Below are 17,257 nucleotides of genomic sequence, written 5' to 3'. Positions count from 1 at the left end.
ACGCCTATCCCACCAGAGGGTAAGGCTGAGCCGGACAGAGCACGGTCGGGCCGTCCTACGCAAGATAGGATGGCAAATTGAACAGCTACCGACAACGGAGCCGCTCCCCACAACGTGGAGAGACATTATTAAGACCAAGCCCCTCCCCCAGAACATGCAGCCGGGGAGGAACAACGAGAGACGCTCTGCGCGGGCCGAGGCACTGGCTCGACAGCTGGAAGAGGACCCCGAGGTCCTCTACGCGGACACCTCGCTTCCCAAGCACGGAACCAGAGAAACGGCGGTCGTCACCACCATCGATAAACTTGTCACAGGCACGTCGATACGGACGACGAATACAGCCGAAGCAGAAGAAGTGGCCGTGGCCCTCGCACTCGCACAACCGGGAGTGAGGACCATTGTCACAGATTCCCAGACCGCCTACGCAAGCTACCGCAAGGGGAACATCTCTTTCGTGGCACTAGCGATCCTCAACAAATGCAAATCACCGGGGCGGGCCGTTGAGCTCGTGTGGGTCCTGGCTCACTCGCAAGTGGAAGGCAACGCACTCGCCGACCACTATGCCCGAGAACTATCGATCCGGGCCGAGGACGAGCCAGGGCTACCGCATCCCGTGACAAGCTACAAAGAAATCACGCAAATGTACAGAAGCGGCAGATGTAGGCTTCCCCGTCCGCATCCGCAACTCAACCGAATTCAGCAAACGATCGTGCGACGCACGCAAGCGGGGTCGCTAGCGAATCCAGTGCTCTTGCATAAGATGTTCCCAACAGAGCATGACACTTCATGCCCTTCTTGCAGACGGTCAAAAGGCACTCTAGCACACATCCTTGCAGAGTGCACTAAGCTCAAGAACCCCCCACCATCCCTACACCCCACCCTCCCCAGCCCCAACCCCCCCGAGCGATGGGAGACCTTGTTGTCCAGCCCCGACCTACCGACCCAGCTCGCGCTGGCGGCTAGGGGCCAGGAACTGCTGGACACATATGGGACCTGAGAAGAAGCTTCCACCCCATCTGGTGCCAGCGCGCACCAACCGTCACTAAGGGCTCTGCACAAAAGTTGATTCTCTCTCTCTCTCTTCTTGTGAGTGGGTGTTTTGCGTCTATGTGTGCGCTCGTCTGTCTAAAGAAACTTTAAACAGGTCGCGAAATTTCTGAAATCGAAGCCCAAGCAGGTCGGCGCGAAATTTTATGCGTATGAAACGTACCCGACAACCTGCTTTTTCATGTCTTGTGATGACACAACGCTAACTCATCAATGTCGCCGGTGGTTGACGTGATCGCTGCGAGCAGGGATCGTCCAGCCATCGCTTTCGAGTATACAATCACGATTTCGCGTCTTGTCATCCGCCACGTCGGAGGCCGTCTGTTGCGCTGCGCAAGGCGAGGTTGGCCGCGCAAGTACGCGTCCTGCGCCGAGTCGCGCGAAAGTGATCGTATCCTTGAATGCAACTATATATTCTCAAGCTGGCAATGCATAAATGGGCCGACTATGCCGAGCGCGCGCCGGCCTCGCCGGGCGCTGCCATGCTGGTAGCATGTTTACATTTGGCCAGCTGTACCGGCGTTCGATTTTGCAAACTTCGGGCAGGTTCGGGTTGTCTTGGGATCCCAGCCCACGTGACTTCCTGCAAAGAAAACCTGCAAATGAATACCTGCAAAGAAAACAACTTGATGTTCACATCAGATTGTGGAACAACTGTGAGGTGACAACCAGATACCTGACTTCGACATTCATGGGTCACAGCACAGCGGACGACCTTATGCAGAAGTTGACGGAAACACTTGCGTCCTTTCCCCTGAGCAGGATTGTGCAGCTCTCGATGGACGGCCCGAATGTCAACTGGAGTCTTTTCAACAAGTTGCAGCTGCACATGAAGAATGACTTTCAAGTTCAGTGCTTGGATATAGGTCCATGTGGCTTGCACACAGTGCATAATGCTTACAAAGCAGGAATGCATGCGACGAGCTGGCCAGTTGACACCTTTCTGTCGAGCTCATTCTCACTCTTCCATGATGCACCAGCCTGCCGCGAAGATTTTGTTGAATAAACAAGGAGCAAGCTGTTTCCACTTCCTTTTGTACCCCACCGTGGGGTCGAGAACGTGCCGGTACTGGAGAGAGCCCTGGCTATGTTGGAGCATTTGAGGCACTACACTGAGTAGTGAGCGACCATAGGCTACCCTTGCCGAAATGTAGAGCGTATGAGAACGTCAGTGCTTTTCTAGAGGACCAGCTTGCACTTGTGAAACTGAACTTTTCCCTAAACGTTGCAATGGTTGTGCAGCCTTTCTTGACTGACTGTTTTTCAGAGTGATTCTCCAAAGACATTTTTTTTTAGCGAAAGAGCTTGAAACTGTCTTGAGGAGCCTCCTTGCAAGGTTCATGAAGCGCTCGGTGTTGACAGAAGCCACGAGCATCACGAAACTGTTGCGAATTGATGTTCATGATACTGCAAATTACACGTCACTCGAGAAGGTGGACGTTGGACGGATGGCTGAGATATTAAAGAGCGGAAAAGCGAGTACCAAGTGTGTTTTTGAATTTAGGGGTGAGTGTCAGAAGTTCATTGGGAACATGATCCTGAAAATCATGAAGAGAAGTCCTATTAGGTACCCTCTGGTTCGAGGGTTGTCATGTTTCGACCCTAGAGAGATGTCAAAGACAGAAATATGCCTTGGGAAGCTGAAAGTTGTTCTTAACTGTTTAATTGACAGCAAGCTTCTTTCTCAGCACAAGAGCGATATTGTGTGTGCACAGTACATTAAGTTCTGCCAAGAAAAACGGCATGAACTGCAAAACTATGAAAGAGACCATTAACGCCTTGACGTTCTCTTCGTGCGCCTTTTGAAGCATGACCCGGCGTTCTCAATGTTATGGGAAGTACTGAAGGTCCTTCTCTTGCTTAGCCATGGGCAGGCTTCAGTAGAAAGAGGTTTCAGTGTAAACAAGCAGATCGCGGTCGAAATAATGGCAGAGCTCTCGTATATCTCACAACGAGTCATTTGCGAGGCCGTGAAAACCCACGGTGGGCTGTTTAATGTTTCGCTGTCGAAAGAACTGAAGTCATCAGTGCACCAAGCCAGACATAGGTATTCGTTTTACATGGACGAACAGAAAAAGCAATCTGTAGCACAGCAGGTAACCTTGAAGAGAAAAGAACTCGAGCTAGAGCTACAGAGCATGCAAGAGAAGAAGACAAAGCTCCAAAAAACTCTTAAGTGCTTGCAGGAGTCAGCGGATCACTTTTCGGAAGACGCCGAAGCAAAAAATGACCTGACTTGTCTTGTCAAGGCCAACGTTTCCCGTCGAACAGCCAAAGAAAAAGAAGCGGAGATAACAGCTCTTGAAAGAGAAATTAATGCGAAAATAGGGCTCCTTTCCTAAGTCATGTGAGGAGATAAAATTACGCTAACACTCCTTGAATTCTGCCTTTTTGCATCCTTGAAATCCTTGAAATGTCCTTGAATTTTCAGCCAAATATTGTGTACGAACCCTGCCGTCTGCATAATTGTTTTTATGTTTATACTCCTTTCTATGTTTTAAGAATGGGTTGGTGATTGCACTAAACTAGTATTCCAAGTGAATGGCACTCGTCCATGTGCAAACATTGTTTACTCAAAGCACAAGTCAAATTACTGTTCACAAAGTACTGCATAAGAAAGCTCAAATTCGATTTTACAGGCTGTTAGAAGAATATATTTATCTAAATAATGAATATTTAAGCAAAATACTATTGTCCTTTTGTTTTTAGGAAATATTTTGCTTCATTTTTTTAGATGTATTCATTCTTTGCACTCCAGATGACATAGGTGTTCCCTCAACAGCAGCTTTTGCACTGCACCCGCAAGACCAGTTGTAGGGAAGTGTTTGAGAGTTACATCAAGTGTTCTCTCCTTCGTTCTCTTATGTGCACAGCATACAATACAACTAGTTCAGCACCGCTTGTGTATGCATGGGTGTTTTGTCGGCTGCATTGCAATGTGTCATTGTATCACATGCCTTGGGTAGGTTCGCATTACAATCATGCTGTATAAGACCAGGTGCTTAAAAGGTCTGCACCATTCTGCTTCCGATGGCCCCTTAGTGAACCCCAACGGAGGAAGGGAAGTACACACAAACTAAAACATTAAAACATTTCATCACATGCGCTGTGGGGGACCTGCATAATTTTTTCTGCAAGGAGAAATTTTCACTGACTTCTACTTCAATAGATGAAACATACATTTTAGCTGACATGGATAAACATACATTTTAGCTGACATGGATAGGTAACTTTTCCCCTAAAATAAATTAAAGTCTGGACCCCAGCACACACCGATGTCCCGCTTACGGGCAACAAGGCGGCCCACACCGTGGCTCGAGGTCTCACACACCAAGCCACCTCAGATTACGTGGACGCTGCCTCTGCCCCTGAGAGCGGAGCATTGAATCTGCCAGATCAAGACACTATGAGAGAAATGAGGCAGCAAGAACTACGATGGGTGTGGGGCGATCACTTTACCACATTCAGAAACCTCACCCAACACTACAGACTTGAAAGATGCACATTCCCACCACTGCACGATAACGGGAATGAGGCCGTGACCTTGCGCTTACTCCAAACACACACCTACCCTAGCCCGGTCGTCTTGTACAACTGTTACCCAGGATTATACCCAGCTGATGTATGTAAAGCGTGCGGATAGAGAGCAACGCTGCAGCACGTGCTCTGGGAATGTGCCTGCAACAACGGTGCTGAAGCCACTGCTATTTGCGATGCATCCATAACCCCGAGCTCGCTTGTCGAGGTTATGCCACGAGCCTCAAGCTCGCTTCTTCCAGGCGGTGGGTGGGGGCCGCTGAGTATTTTCTCCGTCAGCGTTGCCGCTGCTGGGAGGTGGCTCTCAAAAGTTCGGAGTTGAAAGACCAGCTCTGGGCTGTCCGGCAAGCCAAAAACGCTTCCCAAATCCAAAGACTTCAAGCCGTCACCTGAGGCCACCACAACCAAAACTGCCGAACCACTCTTTTTAGTAAAGTTTATTTTCGTCTTCTTCTTGTTGAATTACAGTTGGCACATTATTGCGATAAAGAATGCACTCTTGAATAGATTAAATCCAGTCAAACCTTGTTAAGTGAAAAGGGATATAAAGATATAATGGATATAAGCAAATAAGTAAGATTATCTTTGGAATCAATATAGAGATCCATGTATTTAAAACCTTATTGTAATTAAGTAAAATTGCTTTGCTGATGGACACAATGAACTAGATTTGTATCCAAAGTCAAAATTTGCTTGACCATTGCACTTCAAATATATAGCTTTTCGAGGGGTTCGGCATACATTCAGTGCAGAAGTTCAGAACTCCCACATCAAACACGCCGTCGAGCAATGTTGGTCTTCCTCACCAAAGCACAGTATAAGCAGCAGCTTATATTGCCATTGCATTTCTCTCTCACTGGTGCATCGCACAAGCTGGTGCACTCTAGGAGGCCATGAGTCGGCCATGCCAAGCTGGCATGGCGAAGTTTATTGAAATCCTTATTCACACAGCGGACATGTGAAGGCGTTGGATCAGTGTGGATCAAGTGTGTAGCTAGCATCTTGTGTCCTGTGCATTGTGCTGCTCACCCACGACGAACTTTGAGCGTTTTGCTGTTTTCTTCGACTGCATCACCATTTCTCCGCTTTCACGATGCATAGATGAGCCAACTGGAAAGCAGAAATGAAAGACCATCACATTGGAACAGAAGGCAGCTAATGTGAAGGCATTCGCGTCAGGTGCTGTAAAGTCCTGTGTTGTGCATGTCAAAGGTTCTCTGGCTTGTTTTATTAAAATTTCGTCACTTACATGCCCCATGTAGCGGTTTCATAACCGCAAGGCCTTCTTCTTCTATACATGTTTAAAGTTGTGTGCTCCATTGCACATAAATTTTAGTGAAGGTCAATACTAGATATAACGAAGCGATGTATGTAAGGAAGTAATTGCGGCTCCCCCTTTAACTTCATTAAAGAGGTTTTACTGTAGGTGGTGTACAAAATACTAGAAACAGATAGGGCCACAAATAATATGGTATGAACACTGGACTTAGAGCTGGGAGCTTCAACTCTGCCTGTAAACAAAGGTCATCATCACTTCTTTGTGTTTAATGTTGGTTTTATTTGAACATTCATGCCACAGTTACTCTGAAATATTTGTGTACTAGTTAGCCAGCTATGGAGAGCTAAGTATTAGAAGATGTCTTACTGTAAGTCTGCTTTTCTTTAGGGCTGCACAGCTGTTATCCACCTAGCCATGCTGACATTGCTGCTAGCCAAGGTAAGCCATGTACTTTTTTTCTGAGCACATTGACATAAGTCTGTTTGGCCCAAACAGAAATGCTGCAGCAGCTCAGGAGGTTCACTACATGCCACAAAGAGGCCCTGCATAGATTGGTCAGTGTTCTTCACCTTTTCCCATCTCTTTGTTTTAGCTGTGCTTGCTGTAATGGATGCACCGAAAGTCGAAAAAAATGGTCACAGTGTCTTTCTTAACCCTTACACTGTGACAACCAAGATAAGTCGGGGGACCTATCCTCGCACAACCCCTGCTTCTCTTAAGTATGCTTGTCTTATGTATTCAACAGACTCCCTGCCTCTTCCGAAGCAACTCATGCAAAAAAAGAACATTGCATACCCGTTCTTCCATCTATGGAGAGTTGATATCATATGTTGCTACTACACTGCAAAATTATGTAGAACAAACGGTGTGCATAAATACTTGTAACATGAGTTCACATAATCTGCTTGCTGAATGTATCGATCATCTCTGCTTCACTCTTCTTAACTGTCCATTAATGACATTTGATAGCGATGTCTGCCCCTTGCAGAGTCTGCTCTGTAGCTGTCATGGCACCACATTGCGCTACTAAGCAACCTGGGTGCGGGAAGACATCCATTTTTCTATTGTAATTGATTACACAAGGCATAAAATGCACTTTCTTGCACACTTCAAATGTTTGATAGTCAAGCCTAGGGCTTTAGGGGAAGAAATGCTGGCCTTGTATTTGGGACATGGTTTCAAAGATATTGCGAGGCATACTCTTACATTGTAAGTTGCATGGGAAAGCAAATTTGCTTTGTGTCCATGCAAATTCATTAGTCTAGAAAAAATGGAAGGCACTTTTCCTAACTATATTTTGAAGTTTACACAGGTCTATTCATTCATTCATTCATTCAGAATACTTCACAGGATCCTAGGGCATTGAGTGAGGGGCACGAACAAGGACAGTATTATGAGAAAATGTAAGATATACATGGCAAAAAAGGGAAAGTAATTGCGCAAGGCTACAAAAAAAAAAAAGTGGAAACATACGTAAGTGCAAGGTACACGATATTATAATTCAAGGAGTAAATAAATTCATTTAATACGCTGTCTTCAAGGTTTTCCTTGGGCGAAGGTTAATCATAAACTTCATGTGGGATGACTTTTTATTGTCACTGCAGCATTGCTAAGAATGGCTGTTTTTTCTTAGTGGCTACATTGCACTAGTGCAGTCATTGATGAAAACTTATCATGTGCTCTTTACGAGTCAACTGACAAACAAACCAGCCTCCTTAGGCTGCAACAAGGGACTCTGCTTTTGTATGTCAGTGCCTGTTGCACCATATGTTTTTTCCAACAGGAGAACCACATCAAGATGACTGAGCTGGAGCGGGACCTCGTTGGTCTGGACAACGTCATTCAGCCTGGAAGGGTGTGTTTTTTGTTTGTGCTCTGTACTTGTCAGCATGAAGTCAACTATGAAGTCATCAGTCTTTGACAAATGACTTCATAGCTGCTTGAATTACTAGTGAACCTGAATGTTTCAACGACGAATGTTTTTGTGTCCTGATCATTGACACAGAGATTTCTGGAAGTGCAATGTCAGTCCACTTATCAGAAACTTCCTAGACCTCTCCCTATACAAGGATAGATCAGTCAAATGTAATCCTGCAGCTGGAAAATTTCTTTGCTGCAACGCTGTTGCTTGAGAAAGACAGGAAGGTGATATCCTGCCATTGTGGCTTATCAGCTATGGTGTTGCGCTGCTAAGCATGAGGTCGTCAGATTAAATTCCGACCACCACGGCTGCATTTCAATGGAAGAAAAATGGAAAATCTCCCATGTGCTGTGCATCGGGTGCAAGTTAAAGGGACACTAAGAAAGATATTAAGTCTCTAGTTAGCATACTGATAAATTGGCTGAATGTTACACTCCTTAACATGTGAAGGCAGCCTGCTCGTGACCAAAACGTATGTTGCCTGCTGGAAGCATAAGTATGCACGAGCAATATGTGATTTCATGCAAACTGGTAACCGCGAATTTCATTCAACAGGTTGTAGTTATGATACATGAAGTAGCTAGTATTTTGTAGAAAATGTTTCAGATAAAGAGCAACTGTACTGCGAAATGTGTGGAGTGAGACTTCTACCATGGCTCTACTTGCATAGCTTCCACAGCATTGCCTGCTATGTATGAAACATCTTGTAGAGCCGTCATTGGACATTTGATATGAACCGGTGACAATCAAATAATTTCTCGAAACTACAAAGTTGCAGACACTTTGACGAGGCATTATAAAGTGCATTATAAAGCTAGTGATATAATGTGCAACTGTGCAAATGATATAGTGCAACTGGTGTCTTCTGGTGTCAGCTGCTTGTGACGAAGCAACTTGGTTTCTGCACATGTAAGTGCAGATAAGATTTTGTTTAGTCTTCTTATGTTCTTGCTATGTTGTTGTTTTTTTTTTTCTTTATCATGAAGCCATCATGTCAGCGGTGCGATTGCCTGTTGCTGCTGCTTTGTATTTCGGGGCTGCGGCCGAGTCAAACTGTTTACGACAGCTTTTTCTGCAGCTCCCCCTGTCTGTATTTTTTGAGGCAGAAATAAAATTATTATGATATTATATTTACGTTGGCTGCTTGTAAGGTTTTCCCCATAGTGAGTGGTGGTGGAGGTCTTTTCGCAGCTCCGATGTGCCAACGCACCGACGACGATAAAGTCCAGGAAGGCGCAAGCACTTGGGCATTGGAAAAATAAGGTAGTTGGTTCTTGCATTTCAGTGTGGCAGCATCTTCTTCCTGCTCCACCACAGTTATGACACTGGACCATGGAGCACAATGTTGCAGAAGTTTCCACCACTCGCTACCAAGGACCGACTGAACTGAGTCCCTAACCCTGTTTGTGAATCACTGAGTAGTACGACTACCTCCATTCTGGCCTGACCATCCGAACATTTGGTTTATTAAAGTAAAGGCCTGTTTTCAAGTCTCTAACGTCGCTTCACAGCAAGCAAGCAAGGCATTCGGCGCCCTGCCCAATGACCTTGCCGTCAAGGTGTGCGATATCCTTACTGTGCCACAAAGCCAGACATTGTGCAACATGCTGAAGAAGGCTATTCTTGAGCACACAACAGTTTCCAAACGGAAGCGACTGCAAGTGCTGCTATCGTCAACCGAGCTTGCTGATTCCTGTCCATCGCAAGTCCTCAGACAGGTGCAAGCACTTCTTGGCACTTGGGTCTCATGTTCCGACAACAGTTTACTAAAAGAACTGTTTATCCAGCACCCACCACCGACGGTTCAGATGGCTTTGGCATCAGCATTGGAGCTGAGCCTGTCCACGCTAGCTGCCCTTGCCAACAAAATAGCGCCTTTCCAGCTATGCGTAGCAACTGCAAGTTCCGAGGCACACACTTCTTCCACCCTTGCAGCAGTATTGCGCACTAACCGATTTTGCACTCCAAAACCTACCTCGCCAAAGCAAGATGACATCGCCGAGATTCATGCCGACATTCAGCGACATGCAGATCTTTTGGCAAGCAACCTCACCACAAGGGACGATGACACCTCGGTGAGGCACTTTGGAGAGAGACAACACTTTGGGCGATCTACACATTATTGACCAAGAACCTGCCGCCGTCCTTCTTCAGCTAGAGAATTTTTAGAGTCATTGCTGCCTTGCTAGTATCACTGACGCTTTGGACAGTCTGTGCAGCATTGCACACAGCCATGTTGTTGGCCGGGAAACAACATCGGGAGCCACTACCGCCGATGAATGACTCCCGCCTGTCTGCCAGTCACCTGTTGTTCGTTCGAGACTCCATCAGCAGAGGTGAGTGTGCTGCCCGCCGGTGGCAGACACAGAAACTGTTGGCCAATTATGCAACCACCACCCATGAACGGCAGCAAAATTGACGTCTACAGCTGCAGGTCTGTCACACTAAATATTGGACTTAGAAGGGCATTCAGGTGGATTTTACTGGTGTCTTCTGTCAGTCACGCAATACTAGGTGCCAACTTTCTTGCGAACTCCAGCCATCTAGTCAACATGGCAAAGAAAGCGATGCTAGATTCCACAACTGGGTCAAAAGTGGCTGGCAAGGCTTCCACCATAGCACCACTCATGTTCACGGTGTGGCACATTGTTCCAGAGCTCTACACTGCATCACTTGATGAATTTACATCCCTTTCTGCTTGAGCTGACTGGACTAAACCTGTATGCCATAACATTGAACATCACATCATCACCTGAGGCCCGCCATGCCACGCATCACCCCGTCGCCTGGCACCAGAAAAGTTAGCCATAGCCAAAAATAATATCGAAGATGTACTGGTGATTGGTAGTATTGCTCGTCCATCATGTAGCGTATGGTAGTCGTCATCTCTTCATATGGCACCAAAGAAAACCTGTGATTGGCATCCATGTGGAGATTATCGTGTCGTGAACGCAGCCACAGTCCCTGATAGAAAACCACTGCCAAACATTCAGGACTTTACTGCCAGTCTCCACGGACTGAAAACCTTTTCCAAAATTGATCTGGCCAAGGAAGATACAGTGGAATCTCGATGATACGAATCTCACGGGGTCACGAAAAATATTCGTATTAGCCGAAATTCGTGTCATCGGAACAATTAAAACTAGCTAAATTTAACAGTCAGAGGTGAATTCACTGAGGCACACATACGTAAAAAGCATTTATTTCTTGAAGAAAAAGTCTCTAATGTCCTTCTGCTTCCTTTTCTTTGTCAGGTCACTTAGCAGACTTTGTTCAAATCCATAAGAATGCGTGCACGTGTCATCGCTGATTTCATCCGCGGCTGTAGCACGCCTCAGAACTTCGAGCGAGTGCAGCGTTTCAGCCGCCGGTGGTGGTCCTTCACCGTCGCTCACGTCTAACACAAAGAACGCGGCCCAAAGCACAGCAGCTACTCCGTCAATGGCACGCAGAAAAGGAGCAAAAGCACAAAAGCAACAAAAACGACACCGCTTCAAACTCTTCACGCCCAGTCGCTGCCTCCGCGCTGTACGGAGCCGTGTCCGCGCCTCCGCACCAAAAGAGAAAGGAAGAAATCGCGTGACGGCGCACTGTTCTCTTTCGTGGCCGTCATGAGCGAGCATGAGCCGACTGCGGCTCATGCTCGCGGTCGCGTCCGTCCGTGCGCTGGAATTGTGCCAGCTGTGGCCTCTCCTCCACGCAGTGGCGCAACCTCCTCCCTTCCTTAGCAAGCGGCGCGCCGGTGGAGGGCGCAGCTGCGCACAGCAACCGTGACGTCACACAGTAGCGGCAGAACGAGCGCGCGCGTCGGCGGTGGCAGCTGCACTGCCGTTCCTACGCCAGACGTCTTGTTGCAGTCGAGTGGGTGTAACGCATGGCTCCGGAGCAGCCCAGTGATAGCGTGCCAAGCGGTTCGGGGAAGCGGCAGCGGCTCCAGATTCCCCCAACACCAAACGCCAGAAGAACAAGGAGCGAATGCGCATGCGACTACTGAACATGTCACCAAATGCGAAAGCAAGGGAGGCAGAGCGGAAACGCCAACAGCAACTGATTAGATCGCCAGGTATCGAAGGCAGGGAAGCAGAACGATAGCGGGAGCAGCGACAGGCGATATCGCCGAACACCAAAGCGAGTGAATTGGAGCGCAGACGGCAGCAGCGACTGGCTATTTCACCGAACAGCAAAGCCAGAAAAGCGGAGCGCAGACGGCAGCAGCGTCTGGCTTTCGCCAAGCACACTTTAGAATTTCCAAAGTGTCTTCGGCAATTTTCGTATCAACCGACGCGGGTCGAAAATTGATTCGTAACAACCGTTCTTTAGCACGTTGCAAAGTAATGGGGCTCAGCCGGGACCAAAGAAAAATTCGTATCATCTAGAAATTCATATTAGCCGTGATCGTATCATCGAGATTCCACTGTATTGCCAAAATCACCATTACAGCCATTTTGGATTGTTTGAATTTCTCCAAATGCCATTTGGCCTCAAGAACGCTGCTCAGAAATTCCAACGATATATTGACGTCATCCGTGGGCTACTATTGTTGTATTGGCTTACATCGACGACATTCTGGTTGCTAGCTCATCACATGAAGCTTATTGTGAACAGCTTTACTTGCTCTTCACCGACTTTAAGAACATGGTCTAGTCGCACAAGTGCCAATTTGTGTGCCATCCCTGGAGTTTCTTGGTTATATTGTAAACAGCGACGGCATTGAACCTCTCCCTGCCACGATCCAAGCCATTACAAATTACCCTAGTCCAAACTCAATCCGACAACTCCGACGTTTTCTCGATTTAGTAAATTTCTGCAGGCTTTTCATTCCTTTTTGTGCCACAACACTTAAACCAATGGAAGACATACTGGCTCACATGAAATCAGCGGCTTCAACTCCAGTCTGGACAGACACGGCAGCAAAAGCTTTCGATGCCGTAAAGGCCAAACTAGCCAACTTAACTCTCTTAACACATCCAAAACATGATGCTCTCGCCAGTCTCATGGTGGACGCTTCTGGTGTGGCTGTTGGAGCAGTTCTTCAGCAATTCAGTGAGGGAGATTGGGAACCACTCACATTTTTCTCAAAGAAGCTGTCTGGCCCTGAGATGCGCTACAGTGTTTTTGGTCGAGAGATTTTTGCATGTTACCTCGCCATAAAACACTTTCGCTATTTTCTAGAGGGACATCGTTTCACGTTGTTCACTGACCATATGCCACTAATCCGTGCACTGAGCTCTGGAGGAATGAACTACTCGCTAAGGAAGACCAGACAGTTGGCGTACCTTCCCAAGTTTGCCATAAAGTTGAGCATGTCAAGGGCGTAATGAATATTCCAGCAGAAGCATTGAGTTGTGTCGAAGGAGTGAAGGCTGCACTGGTGACGCAAGAATAGCTTGCATCAGCACAGATTGGCAGCAAAGAATTGTAGAGCTTACATATGGCTTCAATGAGTTTTCAGCTTGAAGATCTCCCCCAACCCGGCACTACCATAACCGTGATGTGCGACATGTCAGCCGGCTCACCAAGACCTTTTGTACCTCTCATTCTGATGACAGATTTTCTAACATTTTCATTCTTTTTCCCACCCCGGTATCAAAACATTGCAGAAATGCTACATGTGGCCTGGCATGAACATTAAACTGTGAAATTGGGCGAGGGCATGTTTGCCTTGCCAAAGAAGCAAAGTATGTAACACAAGAAGCCCACTTCAAGAATTCTTACTGCCAAACAACCATTTCCTCAAATTGCACATTTATTGTCGGATCACTTCCTCTCTCGGATACCGCTACCTGCTCACAATCGTTGACAGGTTCACCGGATGGCCAGAAGCAGCACCATTTGGCAATTTCACATCTGAAACCAACGTTAAAGCTTTTGTTGACGCCTGTGTGTCATGATTTGGAATTCCCGAGGAAGTAGTTACTGTAAGAGGTGCAGACAATTTGAATCACATTCTTCCATCATCTTTCATGCCTATGAGGAATCCACCATCAGCACACAGCAGCCTACCATCCACATTCAAATGTTCTGGTGGAGTGTTTTGACAGGCAATTGAAAACGGCGCTAATTGCCCATTATGACATTGAGCACTGTATTGACGTCTTAGCTCTAGTACTCCTGGGTATGTGAAGTGTCTTTAAAGAAAACATGCAGTGTGCTGCAGCACAGCCTGTTTATAGAACTTCAATATGACTGCCTGCTGAGTTCATCTGCCAAAGACCTAACCAGGAGACCAAGATGGGTACTCCATCTTATCTAAAACGCTTACACGGCGTTTTCAGGGCAATACGTCCTGTGGTGCTGTGTCAAAAATCAATGCACAAAAGCTGTTCCTAAGGACTTACAAACTGCCACTCACATTTTTCTTCGCAAAGAGACAGTTCGCAAGTCTCTGCAAGCACCATACACCGGCCCACACTTGGTCATCATGCGACAAGACAAACGCTTCACAATTCATGTGGGTGCCAGGGAAGAGAAAGTGTCAATAGACAGGCTCAAGCCCGTTTTTGTCCAGACTTCTGCAGGCAGTACTATCATTCCTGTTTTCACCATCCACCCTGCATTCTGTGCGAAGCCATATTGACCAAAAAGGAAGCTTGTACACTGGTCTTCTAATCAAGACACTGTCTATATGGCAGGGGGCTCTTTCACAGCACCAATGAGCTGACGACTATGAAGTCCACGAAGGTGCGAGTGAAGCGAGTGCTTGGGAGTTGGAAAAATAAAGTAGTTGGTTCTTTGGTTCTTGCATTTCAATGTGGCAGCATCTTTTTCCTGCTCCGCCTCAATCTAAAACACTACTAATTAAATGTTATGTATGTTCCAAAAGGTATGTGCTCGAGACAAACTTTTAAAAAGTAATGCATGCTTAAAAATAATGCAGAGCTATGGTGATTATACCCTTTGATGCTTTCTATTGAGACATGGATATTGCCATCATGTTTTCTAGGAGTTTGTGCGAGAAGGATGCCTACAGAAGCTTTCCAGGAAGGGCTACCAGCAGAGGATGTTTTTTCTGGTGCGTGTGCTGCCCAGCCATTCCCTATCTCACTGTGGCCATGAATTGTTTACCTTTGTCACTGTCCACAGCTATGAATTGGTTATGTAGTGCAAGCTTCTTCACGTGATCCAGAAGCTCAGTGGGATTGCTTTATTTTCCTCTTTTCTTTTTGTGTGTGTATGTGATTGTGGAGTTATCTGAACCAGGGTGCCGAACTGAACCTGAACCGAAAATTGTATCTGAACTGGAATTTTTGTCAGAACTAAACCTGAACAGATATTTTTGGTATGTGCCTGAACTCTTAGAGAACCTGAAGCGAAAAAATAATAACGGTTACCGATTCAACACAAAACGGTTCGAGCATATGAGGTGACAGCAGGTGCTCAATAGTTCGCACGATTCTTAGAATAACTATACTTCTTCAGCCAGCACACCCTTCTAGTAGATTGCTGCAACTCACAAGTTGCATTTTGTGCATGAACGGGGATAGGCCACGCTTATGTGCTGGTAACTAGGGCCACCTTGGCAGAAACGCTTGCACTTCAGCTGTGTTCTGTGGTAAAAAAATTGTTTGAGGGACTCTGTGAAATTAACATTTTTGGTGACGCTCCCAATTCCGCCATTAGGTCAAGTTGTTACTAAAACTAGACAAATTAGATTAACGCAGAGAGCAGAAAATACCATGTTCTCGAGGAGGGATATCAACAAATTCACTCACAATACTTATTGTACAGTGAGTGGCAATTGTGGCTGTAGATGGCCTGCTAAATCTACTTTTGGGATGTGCCATGGTTCAACACGCATTATGTGTTTAGCCAGACAGATCATAACACTATTCGAGTTGTAAAAATTATTTGTGGGGCACATTGTGCATGCTTTTGACCATAGGTTGGCAAGCTCACTCGTGAGTCTACTTGCTCAGACTCAAACCGACCTGTAAGTCTGAGTTTGACTAGCCTGGCTGAGTAGAATTTAGGTGAAGCTGAGTCCGAGTGAGCCCAGCTGAGTGTAATTTTGGTGAATCTAAATCTGAGAGAGCCCGGCTGAGTAAAATTTTATCGAGTGAATCAAAGTGAGCCCACTTCAGTAGAATTTTGGTGATTTGACTCTGAGTGAGCATTAAGCAAAAATGTAATTTATGAGCGAGTCTGAGTGAATTGTGTTTATCTTGCCGACCTATTCTTTTGACTTCATTGGAAACCACTGTCTGACTGCACCATTTGTCTTCGCACATGCAACATAGACAAGATTCCTAGGGTCGACACAATAATAATACTTGGCATGGTACTCGAATCTTCTGGATTGAATGCGCAAATGATAATCAAGCTCACGACCAAGACAGACAACATAGTATGTCTCATCCCAAAGGTGACTAACCACCATCATGGCCTTAAAGAAGACAGTCCCTTACGATTGATTAACGCCTTTGTGCTTTGCCACTTTGCCTATGTGGCAGCTATGCACGGATGGCAAAGAGCAGAGAGGAAAAAACTCAACACATTGCTCAGGAAAATCACTAAGCGAGTCCTGGGTATACCGATCTTCACCAGCACCGATTGTCTCCTCCAGCTAGGTGTGTACAACACTGTGGAGGAAATCGCAGAGGCTCAGGAAAGAGTGCAACTTGCCAAACTCTCCACGACTGCTGCTGGTAGGATGATATTACAAGAGTTCGGCTACCTGCCATCAGCAGAGGCACCGAGAAAATGCCAGTTACCACGAGACATACGAGACTTGATCTCTATATCGCCAATACCAAGAAATGTACATCCTGAATTCCACAAGGCTAGAAGGAAAGCAAGAGCTTCCACCATACTCAAACATATCCAGGCACTCGGGCATAGAGCCTGCTTTGTTGACATGGTCACATATTGGAAGGAGTGCACCTTTTCTGTGGTTGTGGTGGATTTGAAACAGCGACTCGTGAATTGTGCATCTGTACGAATCGGCGATCCGGCGACAGCTGAGCAGGTAGCCATTGCCTTGGCAATGGCTACCTGCTCTACTATAGCTACTATGCTTGATGACGGCAGCGACTTCATTTACAGTGACTCACAGTCGGCCATGAGGGCATTTGGGTGTGGACCAATCTCGGAACAGGCTTTGCGGCTGCTTCGTAAGGCAGGTTTGGATAGAATCAGGCATCACTTGCTTACTTGGTTCCCAGCCCACGTTGGGCATATGGTGGGTGCCCCCGTGTACCTTACTGACTGCGTTGGCGGTGTAACAGCTGAGGAGAGAGTTATGGATGGTAGGAATGTGCCTGCTACTGGTAACGAACTTACTAAACACTTTTATCTCTCGCGGCGAGAATACCCTCCTCCTCACCTCAAGCTCACCAGGCCTCAGGCACTGACATTCAGGCTTTTAAGACAGAGACCTATCCCAATCTGTTCACGTTCCGTGCGATATATGCGGAGATTCACCCTGATCACACATGCCCTGCTTGTGGGGATAGACCAACACTTTCACACGTGCT

General features: G+C 46.6%; 1 protein-coding gene across 3 annotated transcripts in view; it reads left to right on the top strand.

The window, feature by feature from the left end:
* Nucleotides 1-17,257, top strand: part of LOC135904609 (FERM, ARHGEF and pleckstrin domain-containing protein 2-like) — a 220,828-nt gene that overhangs the window by 139,048 nt on the left and 64,523 nt on the right. For all 3 annotated transcript variants that reach the window (XM_065435478.2, XM_065435463.2, XM_065435487.2), the window contains 4 exons: nucleotides 6,251-6,301; nucleotides 6,359-6,417; nucleotides 7,647-7,718; nucleotides 14,728-14,796. In XM_065435478.2, the coding sequence (XP_065291550.2) occupies nucleotides 6,251-6,301; nucleotides 6,359-6,417; nucleotides 7,647-7,718; nucleotides 14,728-14,796 (251 nt within the window). The remainder of the gene's footprint in view (nucleotides 1-6,250; nucleotides 6,302-6,358; nucleotides 6,418-7,646; nucleotides 7,719-14,727; nucleotides 14,797-17,257) is intronic.

The sequence above is a fragment of the Dermacentor albipictus genome, chromosome 1 (genome assembly GCF_038994185.2).
Source record: "Dermacentor albipictus isolate Rhodes 1998 colony chromosome 1, USDA_Dalb.pri_finalv2, whole genome shotgun sequence".
Lineage (NCBI taxonomy): Eukaryota > Metazoa > Arthropoda > Arachnida > Ixodida > Ixodidae > Dermacentor > Dermacentor albipictus.
The sequence above is the reverse complement of the archived record's forward strand: the minus strand, read 5'-3'. Positions and strand labels throughout refer to the sequence as shown.